The following is an 18,570-nucleotide window of genomic DNA, read 5'->3' as shown; positions in this document are numbered from 1 at the left end:
CAGGGACCTAAATATAAAAGCGACAACCATGAAATTTCTAGAAGAAAATGTAGGAAAAGATCTTCAAGATCTTGGGGTAGGCAGTAGTTTCTTAAATCTTACACCCAAAGAACAAAAACAACAAAAAATTAGATAAATTGGACTTCCTCAAAATTAAACATTTTTGCACCTCAAAGGACTTTGTCTAAAGGGTGAAAAGTCAGCTGACTCAATGCGAGAAAACATTTGGCAATCACATAACTGATAAGTGTTTAATATTCAATATATATAAAGAGATCATAGTACCCTTTTTAAAAATGGACAAAAGACTTGAAAAGACAATTATCCATAGAAAAAATATAAATGGTGAAGAAAAACATGAAAAAATGTTCAACATCACTATTGATTAAGGAAATGCAAATCAAAACTTCCAATGAGATATTTCATACCTTTTGGACTGGCCACTATTAAAAAGTCTCAGAAATATAAATGTTGGAGAGGATGTGGAAAGATTGGAACACTTACTCACTGTTGATAGGAACGCAGAATGGTACAGCCACTTGGAAGACTGTTTGGCAGTTCCTAAGGAAGTTGAATATAGACTTTCCATGTGACCCTGCGATACCATTCCTACATATAAGCTCAGAAGAACTGAGAGCAGTGACGCTAATCTGCACACCGATGTTCATAGCGGAGTTATGCATGATTGCCAAAATTTGTAAACAATTCAGGTGTCCATCAACTGCTAAACATATTGTGGTGTTTACAGACAAATATGCAGTCATTGTCAAGGGGCAATAAAGTCATGAAGCATATGACAACGTGGATGAACCTGGAGGACGTCATGTTGAGCAAAGCAAGCCAGACACAAACGGACAAATACAGTATGACTGAGCTCTTATGAACTCATAATAAATATAACAAACTCATGGAATTTATAATCAGAATATAGGTCACCAGAAATTAGAAGGGGGGTAGACAGTGGAAAGCTGAGGGTTAATCTGTGTGAATTGGAAACACGTTGCTTGTAACTCTTTGTAAATGAATAGAAATGGTGAGAGCACATATGGTGTTTGTGACTAGGAGAGCTATTGTATGGGTATGACTGGTTGAAAGGGTAAGTCTAAGATCATGAATATTACTAGAAAGTAAAGAATATGGGATTGTATGAGATAGTAAAACTTCATGTCATATTTGAATATGGTGGATATTACATATATAAGACCGTTCATATAATATAAATACAAGTATACGAGAGAGAAGGAAATGGAATACCAGCTATGTATGGCAGGGGAAGCATAGTGAGATTGAGAGATGATGAGTTATTTATTTATTTATTATTATTATTGGAATAATGAAAATGCTCTAAAAATGATTGGAGTGATGAATGCACAACTATGTGGTTATACTGAACACTATTGATTGTACACTTTGAGTGGATTTATGCTTTATTAATATGTATCCATAAAACTGATTTAAAAAATAATTTGATCAGAACTTTCTTAAATGGAAGTCTGCTAACAACTAATTTTAAGTAGCTAGAAATGAACAAAACCAGGAAATTAATCACTCAAAAAAAAAGAATTTCCCTTATTATGGGTTGTTTCGATGGTGAGTCAGTCCATTTTTTGCCACTTCAGGCAAGGGTCAATCTCTTTTAACTTCAGTTTCCTCCTTTACAAAGCGGTGGTAGTAACTTCCACTTCAAGTTCTACCACGAGAATTTAGTATGATCCTGTATATGAGAATTAAATAAGTTCCTTTCTAGGACTCTCCACTCTTTTTGTCTTTTCTTTTTTGTTCCTGAAAGTAGCCAAGCTTCTAAAATGCCTTTTTATTGTTTTTATCCTACTGTTCTTCAGTGGTCTCACCCCTCTCAACTCAGGACGAGTCTAAGGACTTTGCCAGATTTCCTTCCTCCCTCCCTGAAATTAGAGCTCTAGGATGGTGGCTTCGTTTCAGGTGACTCTGATACAGGCCAAGTAAGGGGAAGGACCGTCTCCCGCTGTGGAGGGGGAGGCTTCCCGGCACCGCCCAGGCTGGGGCTACCGGGCTTTCCCCGCACCCGGGACTTCCTCTCCTTCCTCTTCCAGGTGCCCGCTGATACCTCGGGGCTTGTTTCCTCCCGGGCCCCTTTTCCTGTGCTGTAAGGTCTTCAGCTGTGGTGGATAGGGCCCCTTCATTCAGCGTGGGCACACCTTGGAAAATAACACCTTCAAGAGGTCCTGTTTGCAAAGGTTCAACCCCCAGGAAAGGCAACGCGAGGACGCCGTTTCGGCGGGCGCACAGGCCAGCCTACCACGGTGGCAGCTTCGGAGAGTGACTTGAGGATACTATGGGCCCCAGCACCTGCCCTGCCTCCACAGGTCCTTTGTGCTCTTTTCTGGTCCTGTAGGTACCACAGGGTGCATAAGAGCCGGGTGTCTGTCGTTCATAAATACTATGCTGTCTAACTGCAGAAGGCTTTGAGGCGGTTCTCAGTATGTAATCGCACCTGACATAAGAGACATACATCAGAGAGAAGTGCAGAAAGTTCGGCGGAGGCTTGATAGCCCGTGATCCAAATTCTTCAAACTGAGGTTACAATTATTAGTGGGTCATGGAATTAATTGGGTAATTACATTCCCTGCAGTCAAGGTGGCATGATTTTATGAAATTTTTGCTTCAATTACATACCTGGAATGTTTTAAGATACATTTCATTAAAAAACAAACAAACAACAGCTTGAAATCCATGAAATTAGGTTACCAGTGGTTAATTTCTGCCCCTTGCAGAAAGTTTTTGGTTTAATGAATTTTTATTGAACACCTACGTACTTTTCCTACTTTTTGTCAAATATTCTTCTATATAAATGAAATTTTCTGCGTGTGTGTTTCCATCCTGTAATCCTGATATTCTTAGTCAACTCATAAAACACTAATATGCTGAAGTGTAGGCTGGTAGCCGGTGTCACCCCACACCCTTCTCACCTTCCAGGCACTCGGGTACAAGTTTGAAAGGATTCCTCTTACTAGACAGACTCTGATGCTAGGTGATAAAATGCAAAATCCTTAATAGTGTGAACCTCAGCTTTCCCAAAGACCCCGAGAACTGTACCAGCTGGTTTCTTTTATTATGATTAGCCCCCTGGTCTCTTTTTATTCAAAATTTTCTGAAATGCTTAGCACCAAAACCGGACGGCTGCGGGGGTGGACAGGGGGCCGCGGGGCCGCGAGGCTCCGGGGCGAACGCGGGGGCTCGGGTTTGGGGGTGAACGGGCTGCGGGAGCTGGGCCGGCCCCGGGGCGCTCCAATACACAAAAGCCTCTCTCCAGCTCCAATTTCGTTACCCAGGCTACGCGGCGAGTTGCACATTTGGGGGAAAACAATGCATTCCCCAGAACGCGGTGGACCTGCGTGGGTGCGCGTGCGTCCGGGTGTGCGCGGGGGTCCCCCTTCGGTCACGCGCGCCTCTCCACGCCTCGGTCGGCGTTTCGCGGGGGGCGGGCCGCGCCAGGGGCTGAAGGGGACGCCTCCCGCTCGGGGCCGGGCCGTCCTGCCCCGCCGCCGCCGCCGCAGGCGCCCCCGCGGACAAAGGAGCCGGCGCCCTGCAGCCCCGCGCCGCGTCGCCGCGCGGGAGAGCGCGCTCCAGCGGGGGCAGGGGCCGCGGCGTGGAAGACCCTGCCCCGGGCGCAGCCCCCGCGCGGCCCCGGCTCCCGCTCCCCCTTGGCCCCCCGGTCCCCCGGTCCCCGCGGGCCGCGCAGCCTGGCCGGCGGCCGGGGCGTCCCGGGAGCGCAGCGCGCACGGCCGGCGGCATGGCCGTGTCGTGGAGGAGCTGGCTGGCCAACGAGGGGGCGAAGCACCTCTGCCTGGTAGGACGCGGCGCCCCGCGCGGCGGGTCCTCCTGAGCGCGCGGGGGAAGCTGGAGGGGGGAGGTCCGCGTCGAGTTCTTGGCTAACAAAGCCTTCCCCGGAGAGGGCCTGGCGATGACAGCCCTCCCAGCCTCCGAGGCGCGGAACTTTCCTGCCGGCGCCGGGGAGCGCAGCGCAGGTGACGTTAGGGCAAGGGGGTCCCTCAGCGGACGCAGCCTTTTTTTTTTTTTAACCCTTTAGAAATTTCTTTTCCTTTGCCCTCTTCCCAGATGGCTTTGGTTTGATACGTTATTTTAACACCACAGAGCGCTCGCGTGAATGGCAGGAACTTCTAAGCCACTAAAGTCTAAAGAGGAGTTCTGCAGATTATTTAGGAGACCTCCGCAACCCACACCCTTAGTCACAGGTGAGGGCCTGGGCGAGACCAGACCTCCCCACTCCCAGAGGTTTTCAGCTTGCTGGTTAATTGAGGAGTCTTTCGGCAATTATTAATTTTTTTTGAGGTTTCATTGAAAATATGGTGTCCAGGGAGGGTAATTTTGGTTTTCAGCCATCAGGAAATGCTTGTTTTAAGTTTTTGTTCTCTCTTTCCCTGTGTCCGACTGTTTTAGCTCATCTGGCTCTCCCTGAATGTCCTGCTTTTCTGGAAAACCTTTCTGCTGTATAACCGAGGGCCCGAATACCACTACCTCCACCAGATGCTGGGGGTAAGTGGGACTTCGGGCCCCAGACGGAGTGAGTTACGTGTGGGCGGACATGGCTTCAAGTCCGGTCAGTTCTTCCATTCATTAAAGCCACATTTGTTGTTGCCAAAAGTGGTCAGGAGAAGTTTTCCTGATTTATCATTTACACTTGTCCAAGTTAAAAAGAGTGACTCCCTTAAGAAAGAAAGAAATCTGGTCGGTGAAACCACATGAACCTGACACCAGGCTGGTGATACCTGGGAGAAGTTGCCACTTCTTGCCAGCTGCAGAATGCCCTGAAGGATCTTCCTTTACCAGAAGGACTAACTGATGACAGGCTTTTAGTTTCCTCTTTATCAGGACTTTCAGCCAGCCCATCAACTTATCCAGAGGAATTCTGCACTGTTTCCTTTTACTGCCAATTCTCACAACTAGTTATCTACAGGAGGTTGTTTACTTCTGGGCATTTCTCAGGTGCTTTGCCTGAGCTTAATGGTTTATCTTGGTTCCTGTGTTCTGGTCTAAGATGAGAATGATACTGTACAAACCTTTGCTCTGATTTCCTTCTTGTTGACATTTCCCCTTCTTCTCTTCCCTCATGTTTCTGATCTCATCCTTCCTATCTCACCCTGCTTGACTCCTTGACCACAGGCAAGATGTCTCTGAAGATATCTTCCTTTGTACAGAGAGGTGCCATTTTCTAAGCAGAAATTATAAAACATACTGAAAAATCTTAGAGCCCGTGAAAGCAGATGTTGTCATTCCTCATCTGGGAGGAAAACACCTTCTAAATAGGAGAGGCATTGTTTTGTTCTTCATGGTTTAGTGACTTTAAAATTAGGAATACAGTAACTCAGATAAATTCAGAGCATCAGCCTTCCCTTTTATATACAGAACTTACTCATTCTGAGGTTTCAGCACCTGCCATCGTGCCTGACACACATGAAGCGATAAGTAGCAGATGAAATAGTTAACCGAGGGTTTATCTTGAACAACAAAGCATTACTCTTCATAATCTATTTCAGTCACATAAATGAAATATTCAAACTTTAACACTTGTGATTTTAGCTAATAGGTTGTGAGAAAAATCTCAGAGACTAAACTCATTTCATTGATAACTCTTAAATCTGAACACTCACTTATTTCTTTCCTCTATCCATGCATCCTTTCATCCAGCCAACCAGCCAAGCAAACTCTAATGAACACCAGGGCTTGCAAAATGGGTACCTGAAGACTCTGCCCCCTGCCCTCAAGTTGCTTACAATCTCATGGAAAAATTGACAAGTGAATAGTTCAATGAACAAATTAAGTGTTCCCTAATAAACACATGCGGTTTTCTGACTTATCATTTTTATGCTGTTTCATAGAAATTTACCCTTAGCTGTAAGTTAATGGACATGAGATTTTGCAGTGGGAGACTGGAAATAACTCTGAGAGTTACAATGATAGTATCTACGATGATGGTAAATGTTGCTCTTGCTCAGGAGATACGTGTGTTAGTGTAAATCTAAGGAGAGGCAACTTGGAAAGCTGCATCTGAGCTTTGAACTTAGGTCTGTTACATAGTGTAAGCTAAAATCATGACTTATTTAAAAATTAATTATGCTGGAAACCAGGTAAATTTTTATGAACTTGGTTGCTGTGCACCTGAACTCCAAATTTATTTTGGTGACTAGTTAGATGTGCTGAAGGTTTTTTATGGGGATATATAAAGTCATATAAACTATAAGCCAACTAATTTTTTTTTTATATAAAGTTTTAAATGTCTCACCTCTACCTCTATCCCTCTTTAGTACTTTTATTTGGTTAATATGACAGCCTGCTGAGGTTTGACGTTGCAGCCCGCAGGCACCTGGCACATGGTAGGGGCTGAATAACTATTGATCAGATGAATGAAGAAAAAATGATAATAGGGTCAAATGGAAAAGTAGGCGCAAAAAAGGTCAGGAGACAGAATGAAGAAGCGGGAGGTTGTTGTAAATCAGTTTTCATGGAAACATGGGCTTGGCCATAGGGGCCCCCCTTAAGCTGTCCAGTCTAGATTTAACATTTTACAAAGAGTCATTGTGGAAAGGAAAGGAATGGTTTTTCTTTTTGGCATCATGCTGGAAGGTGAAACATGACTTCCAGACTTCTCACTTTCCAATAATCGTTTGTTGTACATTTCCTAGTCATCTCCTTATCCACACCACTTTATTTTTTTAAGTTTTATGCTAGTTACTTATTTCTCCCCTTCTCGTTGTTTGCACTCGCTGTCTGCCTGTCTTTTCTTTGAGGAGGCATTGGGAACCGAACCCCATTGGGCCTCCCATGTGGGAGGCTCAGACCTAAGTGCTTGAGCTACCTCTGCTGCCAAACCACTTTAGAATAAGATCTTTCAGCTAATATTGCATTCTCATGGAAAAGGAACTCTACAGTTTTAGTATTCGCTTTATGAAGGAGTGTTTAATTTTGTTTTGTTCTAACTTTTTTTTTTAAGGATTTATTTTTATTTATTTCTCTCCCCCCACTCCATTGTCTGCTCTCTGTGTCCATTCACCGTGTGTTCTTGTGTCCACTTGTATTCTTGTCAGTGGCACCGGGAATCTGTGTCTCTTTTTGTTGTGTCATCTTGCTGCATCAGCTCTCTGTGTGTGCGGTGCCACACCTGTTGCAGACTGCACTTTCTTCACGCAGGGTGGCTCTCCTTACGGGGCGTACTCCTTGCATGTGGGGCTCCCCTAAGCGGGTTACATCCGTGTGTGGCAGGGCACTCCTGGCGCGCATCAACGCTGTGTATGGGCCAGCTCATCACAGGGGTCAGGAGGCCCTGGGTTTGAACCCTGGACCTCTCACGTGGTAGGCTGCTGCTGTATCCATTGAGCCAAATCCGCTTCCCTTCTAACTTTTTGATGATCTCAGTATTGTTTCATAGTATAAGAATTTGCAGACATTTTGCAAATTGCAAAGAAATACAGTATAACAATGGGATACAATCAGTTTTAAAATAGATAATGCTGGTTTCCATGTTTTACATATTTAATATCTGTATGTTATTAAGTTAATGCCGTAGAGGAGTACCTCTTAGAGCCTATCAAATACTTGCAAGAACATGACCTTACCAATACAGAAATGTAGAAATCTGAAAAGAGCATAAGCTTTCTGCTATTATAAACCTCCTTAAGGTGAAGTTTAAGGTGATATTGGAAATGAATTTGATTGCTATCACTTTAAAACCAAAACAAAACCAGTATTTCTATATATGTCCATTTGCAAGAAGGCATGGCTATTGAGAAGAATGGAAAGATACTTCTTTTTTTCGAACCCTGTTTTCTATTGAACAGCAACTTTGTATTCGTACCTGTGATATGCCAGGTGCTTAGCAAATACTTTGTTTAATCCTTGTGACTGCCCTGTTGGGAAAGTATCCTCCTCATTGTATGTGTGAGGAAATATAGGCTGCGAACACTGAATGACTTGCTTAAAATCTCTTTCAGTGGTCATTGTCACAGCTAGGCTTTCACTGCCCTCTTCTCTGGCCTTTTCTGCTTTTCCCTGAAAATACCCAGTTTTCTGTAGCTCTAACTCCTTGACTGGTCCATTTGGTATTTATAGCACTTTTTAGTGTTATTCTTTATCAGTACTGCCCAATAGAAATATAATGCAAGGCACATATACAATTTAGAGTTTTCCAGGAACCACATTAAAATAGTAAAAATAAATTATATTAATTTTAATAATATATTTGATTCATTTATTTAACCAAATATGTTCAAAGTATTATTTTAATATGTAGTCAATTAAGAATTATTAGGAGATATTTTAAATTGTCTATTAATTATTGGAGATAGTGAATGTATGTTATACATAAGACTTATCACAATTCAATCACTAAATTATCATCAGAAATACTTGATCTGTATTTAGATTACATATAATTTGCAGGTGAAAAAATAGATTCACATATGAAAGTTGTTCCAAACATACATATGTTTTCCAATAACACAGTTGAGTGTCGCATTTTAAATTGTAATATAAATTAACATTAATAAACTTAAATTCAATTCCTTGGTGGCTTTTCCACACACACGTGGTCACTCGTGTCTGGTGGCTACCCTATTGGACAGGTGTAGACCGTGGGGGGGTAATCCTACCTTCATGGCCATGTGCGCTTGTCGTTTACCTTTATAACAAATAACCAGCCCAATAAAAAAGACATTGGCATATGAGCAAGCCCTCTTGCTCCTCCTGCCTGAGAACAGGAGCTGATACTGTATCAAAAGTTTGTAGGCTTTAGTTACTGGTATGTAACTGGAAACTCTTTGACTCCTTCCTTGCCTTCTGGGTTTTTTTCTGATGGTGGGAGCTTTTGAAATGCAGGTAGAAATATTTATTTTTCAGAGTTTGAGTAGCTGCTTTTTTCCAGATAAGCTAATGAGTGTTCTCAAAGCAATATTAAGGATTAAAAATTTACCTAAGAACTGACAGGGAAAATAAGGTCTGAAATGCTAAAAGAGAAAATAAGGGTGGTATTCCTCTGTTTTAGTCGCAGTTTGCCCACGCCAGGCTGGGCTGACCCAGACCCGAGGTAACATGGTCGAGGCGGTTTTATGCTTGAGTTAACGCAGTCAGACTCTGCACTTCCTGGGAGATGGTTCATGATGACATGCTGTGCGTTCTGGAATTCTCACCTTAACTGAGAGGGCAAAAAAGGTTTTTAAGGAAAGCCAAAACAAGTACCCAGACAGCAGCACAAACAACCAGTAACCTCCTCCATTATCCCGTAGTGACCTGTTAAATAAAGAATGCCATTGATTTCTTACGATGATATTCATTCTCATGCATTTTCAAGGAATGGAGGATGCATTTGCTTGTGTTTAATAGAAAGTACTAATGTATTGTGAACAACCTTGAGAAACTTAGTTTCCTAAATTTTTAAAAACGTTGAGGCAATTGAATTCAAAATACAGTCCATAGAAGTCCTCACCTTCATGTTCATTATATTTTGAGTTAATATTTTTACATCACAATAATTAAAGGATATCATTTAATTGATATGAACATTTTCATTTGAGAAGAAAATGCTTTTTATCCTACCAGATTCAATGTGTCTCGTTTAATATCATTTTTTTTTAACCCCAAAACTAACATTTGCCTTTGGGATATTCATCTTCAACATAGTTATTTTCATGGCAACATGATGAGAATTTAATTTTTATTTTGCTTTTTCTCACAGATATTGTTTTAGATCTGCTGCAGGGTCACACAGACCTTAGTTTTATTCTTACTGACATATCTACTTTAACTGGAAATAAGTTGGGAGCTTTGAGGTTCTTCCTAACTTTTAGTGACACACAGTGAAGATCTTTCTTTGGTCAGTCATCAAACCTTAAGTGATTTAGAAACATTCATCAGCTTACCTTCTTAAGTGTCCTAGGAGTTATAGTACAATTCGCATTTTACAAAGAGAGAAACCTGACATCATGTGAATTTCTTAAGGCCAGAGATTGGAATCCCAGGACCAAAACCTTCAAGTCAATATTGGTTTCACAGCTAGCCTTGGTAGCTTTGATTCTGCTGAGAGTGAATTTATGCATCTTGTCATTTTCCAAAGAGGCTTGTTCATTAACTACTCTTTTACTGCGTGGAATTGCAAAGTGGCTAGCTAGAATTTTCCAGGCATGCCCCTGTGGTTTCATTTCAAGGAATATTTTTGGTGGCACTTTATTTTTTGTTTTTATTCTAAATATTCTGCTTTTGAAAACAGTGTTTGTTCTGCCTATTGACAGGGGAAATGTGTTATGGTATACACATTTTATTCCTCATCTATTGATGGTAGATAGAGAATGACAGAATTTTGGAGTTGGAAGGGAACTTTAAAGATCTTTACTTAGTTTTTTCCTCTTTTTTGTGGTAGGAGAACGAGGTTGGAGCAGTTTGCTCACTCACACATGCTGAGTTGGTAGCTCGGTCATTATGCAGTTGTAGCCAGCCTGCTGCAGTGGACAGTTGCATGCACACATGCAAGGATGGACACGGTCCACTCCACCCTGTGTGGACCAGTAGCCCTTCATTTGATGTGAAATGATATTTAGAAATGTCTGACAGCTTCAGATAGAAAATTGTTGATTTGCTCTCAAGATAAGATAAAATTTCAGTATTACAGCTGTTTTATACTTGTCTCAGATCAATTTAGGGAATTATGAGACTTATTTTTAGTTAAATTATTTCTGATTCCACAAAATTTATCAGAATTCTAGAGCTTCATGCTTAATCTCCTTGTTACATATAGCTAAATGCCTGCTGTAGAGTATTCGTCTCTTTTATCACCACCACCCAAAACAGTGTAGGGTTAGAAGTGTGGGATGAGTTCCAGGTGTTCAAATCTACTTTCTTAATTTTATTATTGTCAGTACTGATAATGCCAATAGAGCTTACCTTCATTGAGGACTAATCACTAGGCATTCTTCAAGAGCTCGATCAGTTAATTTATTTCATCCTCCTATTCATCGTGTGGAGTAGGTATTTTTAAGTTTATCATGTTGCAGCTGAGAAACTGCATTAGAGAGGCTCTGTAGCTTCCTCCTGAGTGACAGAGGCAGGTCCCTAACTGAAACCACTGTGTTCTTCTGCCTCTATGTAACGTTAATATAACATCAAGCCATATGGAAATGCCATTTTTAAATAAAAATGATTGAATATCAGCAATTTCATGCGGTTCACCCTAGTAACAACTCCCCATTTGTTCATCACATACTATGTGCCAGACACAGTTCTAGGCTCTTCACTTTTATAATCTCATTTATTCCTTATAACTATTCTAGAAGATAAGAATTATAAGATCCCTCTTTACAGAATTGAGAAACTGGGATGCTGAGTAATTAGGTCCTTCCCTCGGTCTGATCTGAGCCCACATCTGCTGGACACTGAAGGCGGGCTCTCAGTCGCTCACGCCAAGGGGTGAGGTGCTGGCACAAACAGGTTGAGAGCTGGGAATTCTCTGCTCTTACCCAAGGGTTCTTATTCATTTTCCCAAAATGCCTCTGGCTAGGCTCTCTTTGTACCTTTTTGTTAGTGTGTTTTTGTATCTATTTATAAGTATTTGCTTAGAATTAAAAGAAGGTAGTCTAAGGGTTATTCTTAAGCCGGAGGCATGCTTGCACACCCCATCCTGACTCATACCTGACCCCTTTTTCCGTCCTACCCTAGAAACTAAGCCTGAGTTGGGGGGCATTCATCTTGCATTTATATAGTTTTATCCTCACTGTAAAAACCCAGCTGAGCACCAGCGTTCTAGAATGATTTTGCACAGGAGGCTTTCTCAGTCCCATTTAGGAAGGGGCTGTGATGCTTTTTCCTGCTGTTTCTAGCTTTCATCTTAGCCCTACCCCACAACAATTTTGAGCATGGCTCTTGGACACCCCCATACCCCCTTCAGCCATCCCCCCCCCAAAGGAAAAGAACATCAGATAATTTAGCATTCCGCAAAGAGCAGACTCACTACCCCATTTTGACTGTTGAGACCTTGGCATCAAGAGCCTGGCTTTGGTGGGAGGGAGTGCTGAGGTTTTGCCTGACTCCCAGAGAAGGGACATGGGATGGTGAGGGGCTGCTGTGCCTTGGACACTTGTGAGGCCAGTACTAGACTTGTATGCATTCCTCAAGAGAGAAGGAGCCTTGAGACCCGTGGGATGCCGTGGGGCCCTAGGATTCTTCTACTCCCTTCATTCGATGGATGAGTTCAGTAGAGCTAAATGACTTCTTTATGGGCTCAGTGCAACGTGAAAGGCAGAGGCTAAGGATTCTAACCCGTGGTCAGTATTTCTTCACGGTCGTCCTGCTGAGCATTGCCTGTGCTTTAAAATTGATTTTAGCAATCATTAGGTAATTCTGGGGAAGTAAGTCAAACAACCATAGTTCTTACTGCAAAGAGCTATACGGATATGAGTCTGAGTCCTGGTCGAGGCATTTTTCTCCCTCTTTGACTTCAGTAGATTACTTCTCTGACCCTAAGTTTAACTCATCCGTAAAACAGGGCTTCACCCGTCCTCCCCAGTTAATTATGAGGATTACCTGAGAAAATGCGGGTGAAATGCATAGCCCTGGCAAATAGGCACTCAGTAAATGGTAGCTATTACTATTAATACTAACTAGTGTTTAGTTTTAATACCATTATAGTATTAAATAGTAATTTTAATTTTATATTTATAAATATACATATCAAATAAATTCAGAACGGTGTAAAGAGGGAAGGCGTGCCCTGGGTGGGTGGTGGGTGGCATCTCGGGCAGGGAGAGCGATCCTTCAGTCCATCGGTACCGTGCCCACAGGGAGGCTTAAGAAATAGAGGTTTGATGTTGCTTTGCCAGTTTGCTGTTCAGCTGGAACATTTTCACTTCCGTCCTTTGGTTGACCTCTGGCTGCCTTCCTCATCCTTCTGAGGGAGAAGGCTGTGTGCGGCTTTTTGTAATTGGCACAAAGCTCGTGGCAACTTAGTTATGATTGCTAGGTTATGATTGTAACCCATTTCATTCCAAAAAACACTTGTTAACCTTCCCTGAGCCTTGGAGTCCTCGGTAGATGAACAAGGGAATTAATGCCTATCTCATAAGATTATTGTGAACCTTAAAGTAATGAAAGAATTAGGGGCAATAGCTAGCGCTGACAGTTACTGAATGGGCAGATATTGTTCCAAGCTCCTCAAATGTTCTGTCAGGTTCCTTACTACTCTACAAGGTAGATTCTGTTACCTAAGAAGAAGCTAAGACACAGAAATTGTAACTTACCCATGAATTCAAGCACATGGAAAGCCCATTACGTAATGAGAGCTCCAAAACTGTGTTCTCGTTTTTTCTCTGCTCTCTTCCTTCATGGCCTTCCACAATGATTTACTTAACTCTTCATGATGAAACAATCCTCTCTCTCTCACAGTGCTATGTTGAGAATTTGATGACTTAATGGAAAAAGGGTGTACTTTGAAGAATTAAAGCACCGCAGACATGAAAGGTGATTGTTATTACATGCAGTTTCCATCTCCTATCATTCCTCCCAGTTTTTAAAACTCCAGCAGTGGTGCTCTGATAAAACTTCCCCGGAAGTCTTTGGAAAAAGGAATGAGAGAAGGTTTTGTCTTCATGACAGAACAATGGCAGGTAACTCCTAACATCCGATATAGTTTATATTTACAATTTTGATCATTGAAGTAGTGTCCTGAAGGTCTGTGACATGTAGTTAATCATTTTGCTGATGCTTGAACTAAGAGATGACTGTATAAGAGGAATTTATTTAGGTGGGGGGTGAACCTCTTCATTTCCTAGTATCCATCCTAATGCAACTTCGAGCTGTGATAAAACTCAAGCAGTGTGATAAAATGTTAGTGTCTTGTGAAAAGTAATTTCTCTGAATTCTAGTAATGGGACTAAGGAAAAAAAAATGAGCACTTTAAGGGGAACATGGACTTTGGTTGATCAATAGAATTTGGGAGTACTTTTAGAAATTGGAAGGTTGAATTTGGCAATGGCTCCTATCTGTGATGAATTAATCAAGCACATTCTAATATTGGAAAACTTGCAAGTTTTTGTGGTTTTCCTGGATTTGGAAATTATTAAAGCTCTCCAGATATGTATCAAGAATATCAAAGATATGATACAGTTGAAGTCAAGAAGAGAGGAGTGATGCACCCAAAGTGAAAGCATGTATGTATTTGAGAGAAAAGGTAGGGCTTCAACACTAAGATAAATTTGAGAAATGATTTATGGTGAATGCCTTTTTTACTACAGTCCTTCTCCCTATGGTAGAATTGTCAAATAGCTGATGGCAAATTGCTGGTAACTCCATTTAACTAATCTTAGAAAGGCAGTAATCAACATGTTTCTTTTTCCCCACGCTGTGCTTTTGGTTCTCTTTGCTAACGCTCCTGTCCCCAATGTGCTGTCCCTGGTGTGTCCTCCTATTAGCATCTTATGAGTGAATGTCATGTTGCCCTACTTCTTCGCTCTAAAATTTTGGAAAAAATCTATCAATCTTCTATTTTGGTTTTCCAGGTTGGATGCAGGTACCCTGAGGACTGAGAGCGAACAAGAAAATGAGAACCAGCTATTGAAAATGCTGACGAGATAGGGAAATGGGAGTGCTTTTACCTCTCACTGGTTTTCCTTGGCCAAGTTACTTTTGATAAGTTACTATGGGCCTTTTTTGTTAGCTCCCTTGGTTTGAAAAACACGAGCTCCAAAGTACATCATGAAGGGCTTTGTGTTTTGCAAAGAAAAGGTAAAGAGTACAATTTTTCTTTTTCTTTTTTTCCCATAGCTCTGAATATCTAAAGGAAAAACAAAGCAGATATCATCAATATATTAATGCACTCCAACTGGGGGAAAAAACAACAACTCATATCAAACCACAAGAATGTAGCACCTCAACATAAATGTTCTTCCCTCACTAGAGAAATTACATTTGCTGTTGGACATTGTCTGTCTGGATATTTTTCTTGGAATTTTTCTGTGGGGGATTAGGGTTGGCTTGGACTATGTAGAACCCATCACTTAACTCCTTAGCTGTTTTCATCTTGTACATTTTTCCAAATGTAAGCAAGTGAAAGAATGTATCAAATGAAAATATTCAAAGAGTTTAATTTGCTAGCTTGCAATGGATCTACAAAGTTTCCTTAATTTTGGTTTGCCCTAAGGAAAACTGGTCTTAGACTTGTACTGATTAATTAAAGTTTGAGTGTACTGGGCTTAATGAAGAAAATACATTTTCTTCCTTCCATAGATTTTAGATATATAAAAATTTAATTAGTTGGTTAGAGTCTTATCTGTGACATTCATTCTAATTCTTAATTAAACCAAGTGACTGCTCTTGCCTTTTGCTAAACATGGAAAAATGATGAGCTCAAATTGCCAATGTAACTGTGAAAAAGCCAGAATATCAACGAGAGAGGTATGATGTAGTGACAGGAGTGTAGATATTGTGGACAAACTGACCTAACTTGAAATCTTGAATTTGCCCCTTATTGCACATATCTTTAGGTGTTTATTGAAATCTTAAGAGCTTTAGTTTCCTCAGTTTTAAATTGGGATGTCTATTATTAACTTAAACACCAAAATGGCCAATAACCAAACATTTTGACTTATAAAAATGGCATGTGGGGGAAGTTAAGATATGATAAGGAAGAAAAATTGAGTGTGAGGTCCTTAAAAGAGTTTAATTCCCTTTTTTTCTGATAGCAAATTATACTAGATCAATTCCCGACATTGTTAGCTTTTCAGGGAAACATATGAAGAATGTTTTGATTTTTAAATCCATTTGTAAGTCCATGCTAACTAAAAATTTCCAATAACTGAGAGAAGTTAACATCTGATTTTGTGTAATGTATAAATTTTGAAGTGTTTTTAAAAGATGGTTTGCAAACAGCAGCATGTTTTTTGTTTTCTTAGTTATGATTTAGAAATTATTTATAGTTACAGTTCTTTGTGCTGGTTTCCAAAATTAGTTCTAGCTTTTTGGCCTTTTTCGTACCTTCTGTCAGGCAACCCATAGACGGATACAGACGTGAAGTTGCTCATTTTTCAGGACTTTAGCAGCAAATCCTTTCTCTAAATACAAAAGATTTAAAAAAACTTTATTTTTTGGATTTTAGATAGAGTATATTTAGTTAAACATGTCTCCCAGTTCAGAGCACACTGTCCTCAGGGCCTGTGCAAGGCCCTTTTAGCTTCATCATGCACTGATTTACTAATTCATTCACCATTCCCATTCTCTGCTAATGGGACTGATGTGCATCCTTTTATGTGTATGTTTTTTTTTTAATTCACAAAAATGGCATTCTGTCATAGGACCCATTCTGTTTCTTACTTTTTTCTTCTGTTATTAGACCACATGTTTCTTTGGTCCGTTATTTCTAATTAGTTCATAGTAGTCCATAGTTTGTATCTACCTCCTTTTACTTATCCTCTCTCCTAGAGATGTACACTTAAGTTACCTTGAATTTCCTGCTACTTCAAATTGCATCATAGTGACCATAAAGGGTGCTGTTAGAATATAAATATTACTTGGTAGTTTGTTGTTTTTATCATTTAAAGACTTTGCCCACCAGATTTTCTTAAAATGGAGCACACCTAATTTGTTCACATTATTACAAAACATAGGAGCTTTCTATTCATTTATTATAGCAGTTGGATTTAGCCAGATCAAGATGAAGGTGGAGATAATTTCAATGCATGGCTCAAGTTTGAAAAGATACTGAGACATTTGGTTTTTTTTTTTAAGATTTATTTCTCTCCCCTCCTACCCCGCCCCAGTTGTCTGTTCTCTGTCCATTTGCTGCATGTTCTTCTTTGCCCACTTCTTTTGCTGTCAGCGGCACGGAAATCTGTGTTTCTTCTTGTTGTGTCATCTTGTTGTGTCAGCTCTCCGTGTGTGTGGCACCATTCCTGGGCAGGCTGCACTTTCTTTCGCGCTGGGCGTCTTTCCTTACGGGGCACACTCCTTGTGCATGGGGCTCCCCTATGCGGGGGACACCCCTGCGTGGCAGGGCGCTCCATGTGCGCATCAGCACTGTGTGTGGGCCTGATCCACATGTGTCAAGGAGGCCCGGGTTGAACCGTGGACCTCCCATGTGGTAGACAGACGCCCTAACCACTGGGCCAAGTCCACTTCCCAAGAGACATTTATTTTTAATAGCTAGTTTTCATTGAGCACTCTAACTTAGAGATGAATGTAGTGGATATTTTAAGTGTGTTTTAGTTTTTATATTTATATGGCTTATTTCTTATGCACTGCCCATAATATTAACCATTTAAACAAAAAATTAAGTTATAGTAAAAGCAACAATAATTACAACTATAATGTCAAACTTGAGAATACTAGGAAATGGAATAAAAGAACATTAAAAGGATAAGTGAATAGAATGGAATAGATTATAAAAAGGATAGGCACAAAACCAAAATGTCACAGCCTAACTCACCCTAACTTTCTGAACTCTAAAGTAGAGGAGATAACTTATACTAACCCAAAGAGTTAACCTAGGTCATGAGGTTGTGAGGTGGAGTGTGAGTGGAGGTATTTTTGGTTGTTGCTTGGGGGTTGTGTGTGTGTGTGGATGGCAGCATGTTAGGATTTTCTTCATTAGTATTTTAATTTATGTTGAAGTACTTTGTTTTCACACACTATTTGCTGTATTTCTTTCAGCACAAAAGATAACCAAGCCATAAGAAATACGGTATGGCACCTATCAGAAGGGGCCAAGGTTGGATCCTGTTTGGTATTTGACCTTCCTTGAGTCTCAGGAGTGTAAAAGGGTCAGTGAGTTTTGTTTCTTATCCTCTCGAGACTATTGTCAGTTCTTCCTTGTTATCTGTAACACGCCTTTATTTCCTCCGTGGAATTACAGTCACTCGTTATAATTTGGCCCTTTTTCCTGCTCCTTGCCTGCTCCTATCCTCTCCTATCTCTTATCCTTTAAATCAGTTACCTTTTTTTTTTTTTTTAAACAAAAGAATAGAAGAAAAGGGGCCTACTTCTGTAAGGTTCCACCTTAATGCATGGAAATATTTCTAAGATAATGTCAAAAAGTTTATCATGTACTTTCCATGAAAATAATGCATATTATTTTAGAAACAAAATGGAAAACATACAAAAGTAGAAAAAAGGGAAAATCACCACTAATAATCTCAATACTTAAAGATAACATCACTCCCTAAATTTTACTTTCAAGGTTTTTTCCATGTTCTTTCCTTAAGAAAATAGTTTTTCTTATAGCTATAATTTTTTACGTTTGTTATATAGAAAATGGGGGAAGAAACAAAAAAATGTTATTCATACTTCAGCACATACATAGCCACTGTTAGAATTTTGATGTATTTCCTAAATATAATTTTGTTTTTTTATGTAACAATGTGATTATTCAAAATAAACAGTTTTGTATCCTCCTTTTAAAATGTAGCATTAAATATTACATTAAATTTATCGCTATTAACACAAATTCACTGATAAACGTATTGTTTATGTTTAATATTTCATTGAATAAATGAAAACATGCAATATATGCATTGCCGTATTTTTGGACATCCAACTGTGCTT

The 18,570-nt window shown here is 40.4% G+C and overlaps 1 protein-coding gene across 7 annotated transcripts in view; it reads left to right on the top strand.

The window, feature by feature from the left end:
- The first annotated feature begins 3,713 nt into the window (after positions 1 to 3,713).
- NOX4 (NADPH oxidase 4) overlaps positions 3,714 to 18,570 on the top strand; it is a 214,511-nt gene continuing 199,654 nt past the window's right edge. The window contains exons 1-2 of one of the 7 annotated variants that reach the window (XM_071218311.1): positions 3,714 to 3,829; positions 4,441 to 4,536. In XM_071218311.1, the coding sequence (XP_071074412.1) occupies positions 3,773 to 3,829; positions 4,441 to 4,536 (153 nt within the window). In that variant the 5' untranslated portion in view covers positions 3,714 to 3,772. Of the gene's footprint in view, positions 3,830 to 3,990; positions 4,008 to 4,099; positions 4,236 to 4,440; positions 4,537 to 17,773; positions 17,790 to 18,570 lie in introns of those variants that run through there. The other 6 variants (XM_004475780.5, XM_004475779.3, XM_004475782.4 and 3 more) reach the window with 6 other exon arrangements.

This window comes from Dasypus novemcinctus, chromosome 10 (genome assembly GCF_030445035.2).
Source record: "Dasypus novemcinctus isolate mDasNov1 chromosome 10, mDasNov1.1.hap2, whole genome shotgun sequence".
Lineage (NCBI taxonomy): Eukaryota > Metazoa > Chordata > Mammalia > Cingulata > Dasypodidae > Dasypus > Dasypus novemcinctus.
This window is presented reverse-complemented; position numbering and strand designations above follow the sequence as displayed.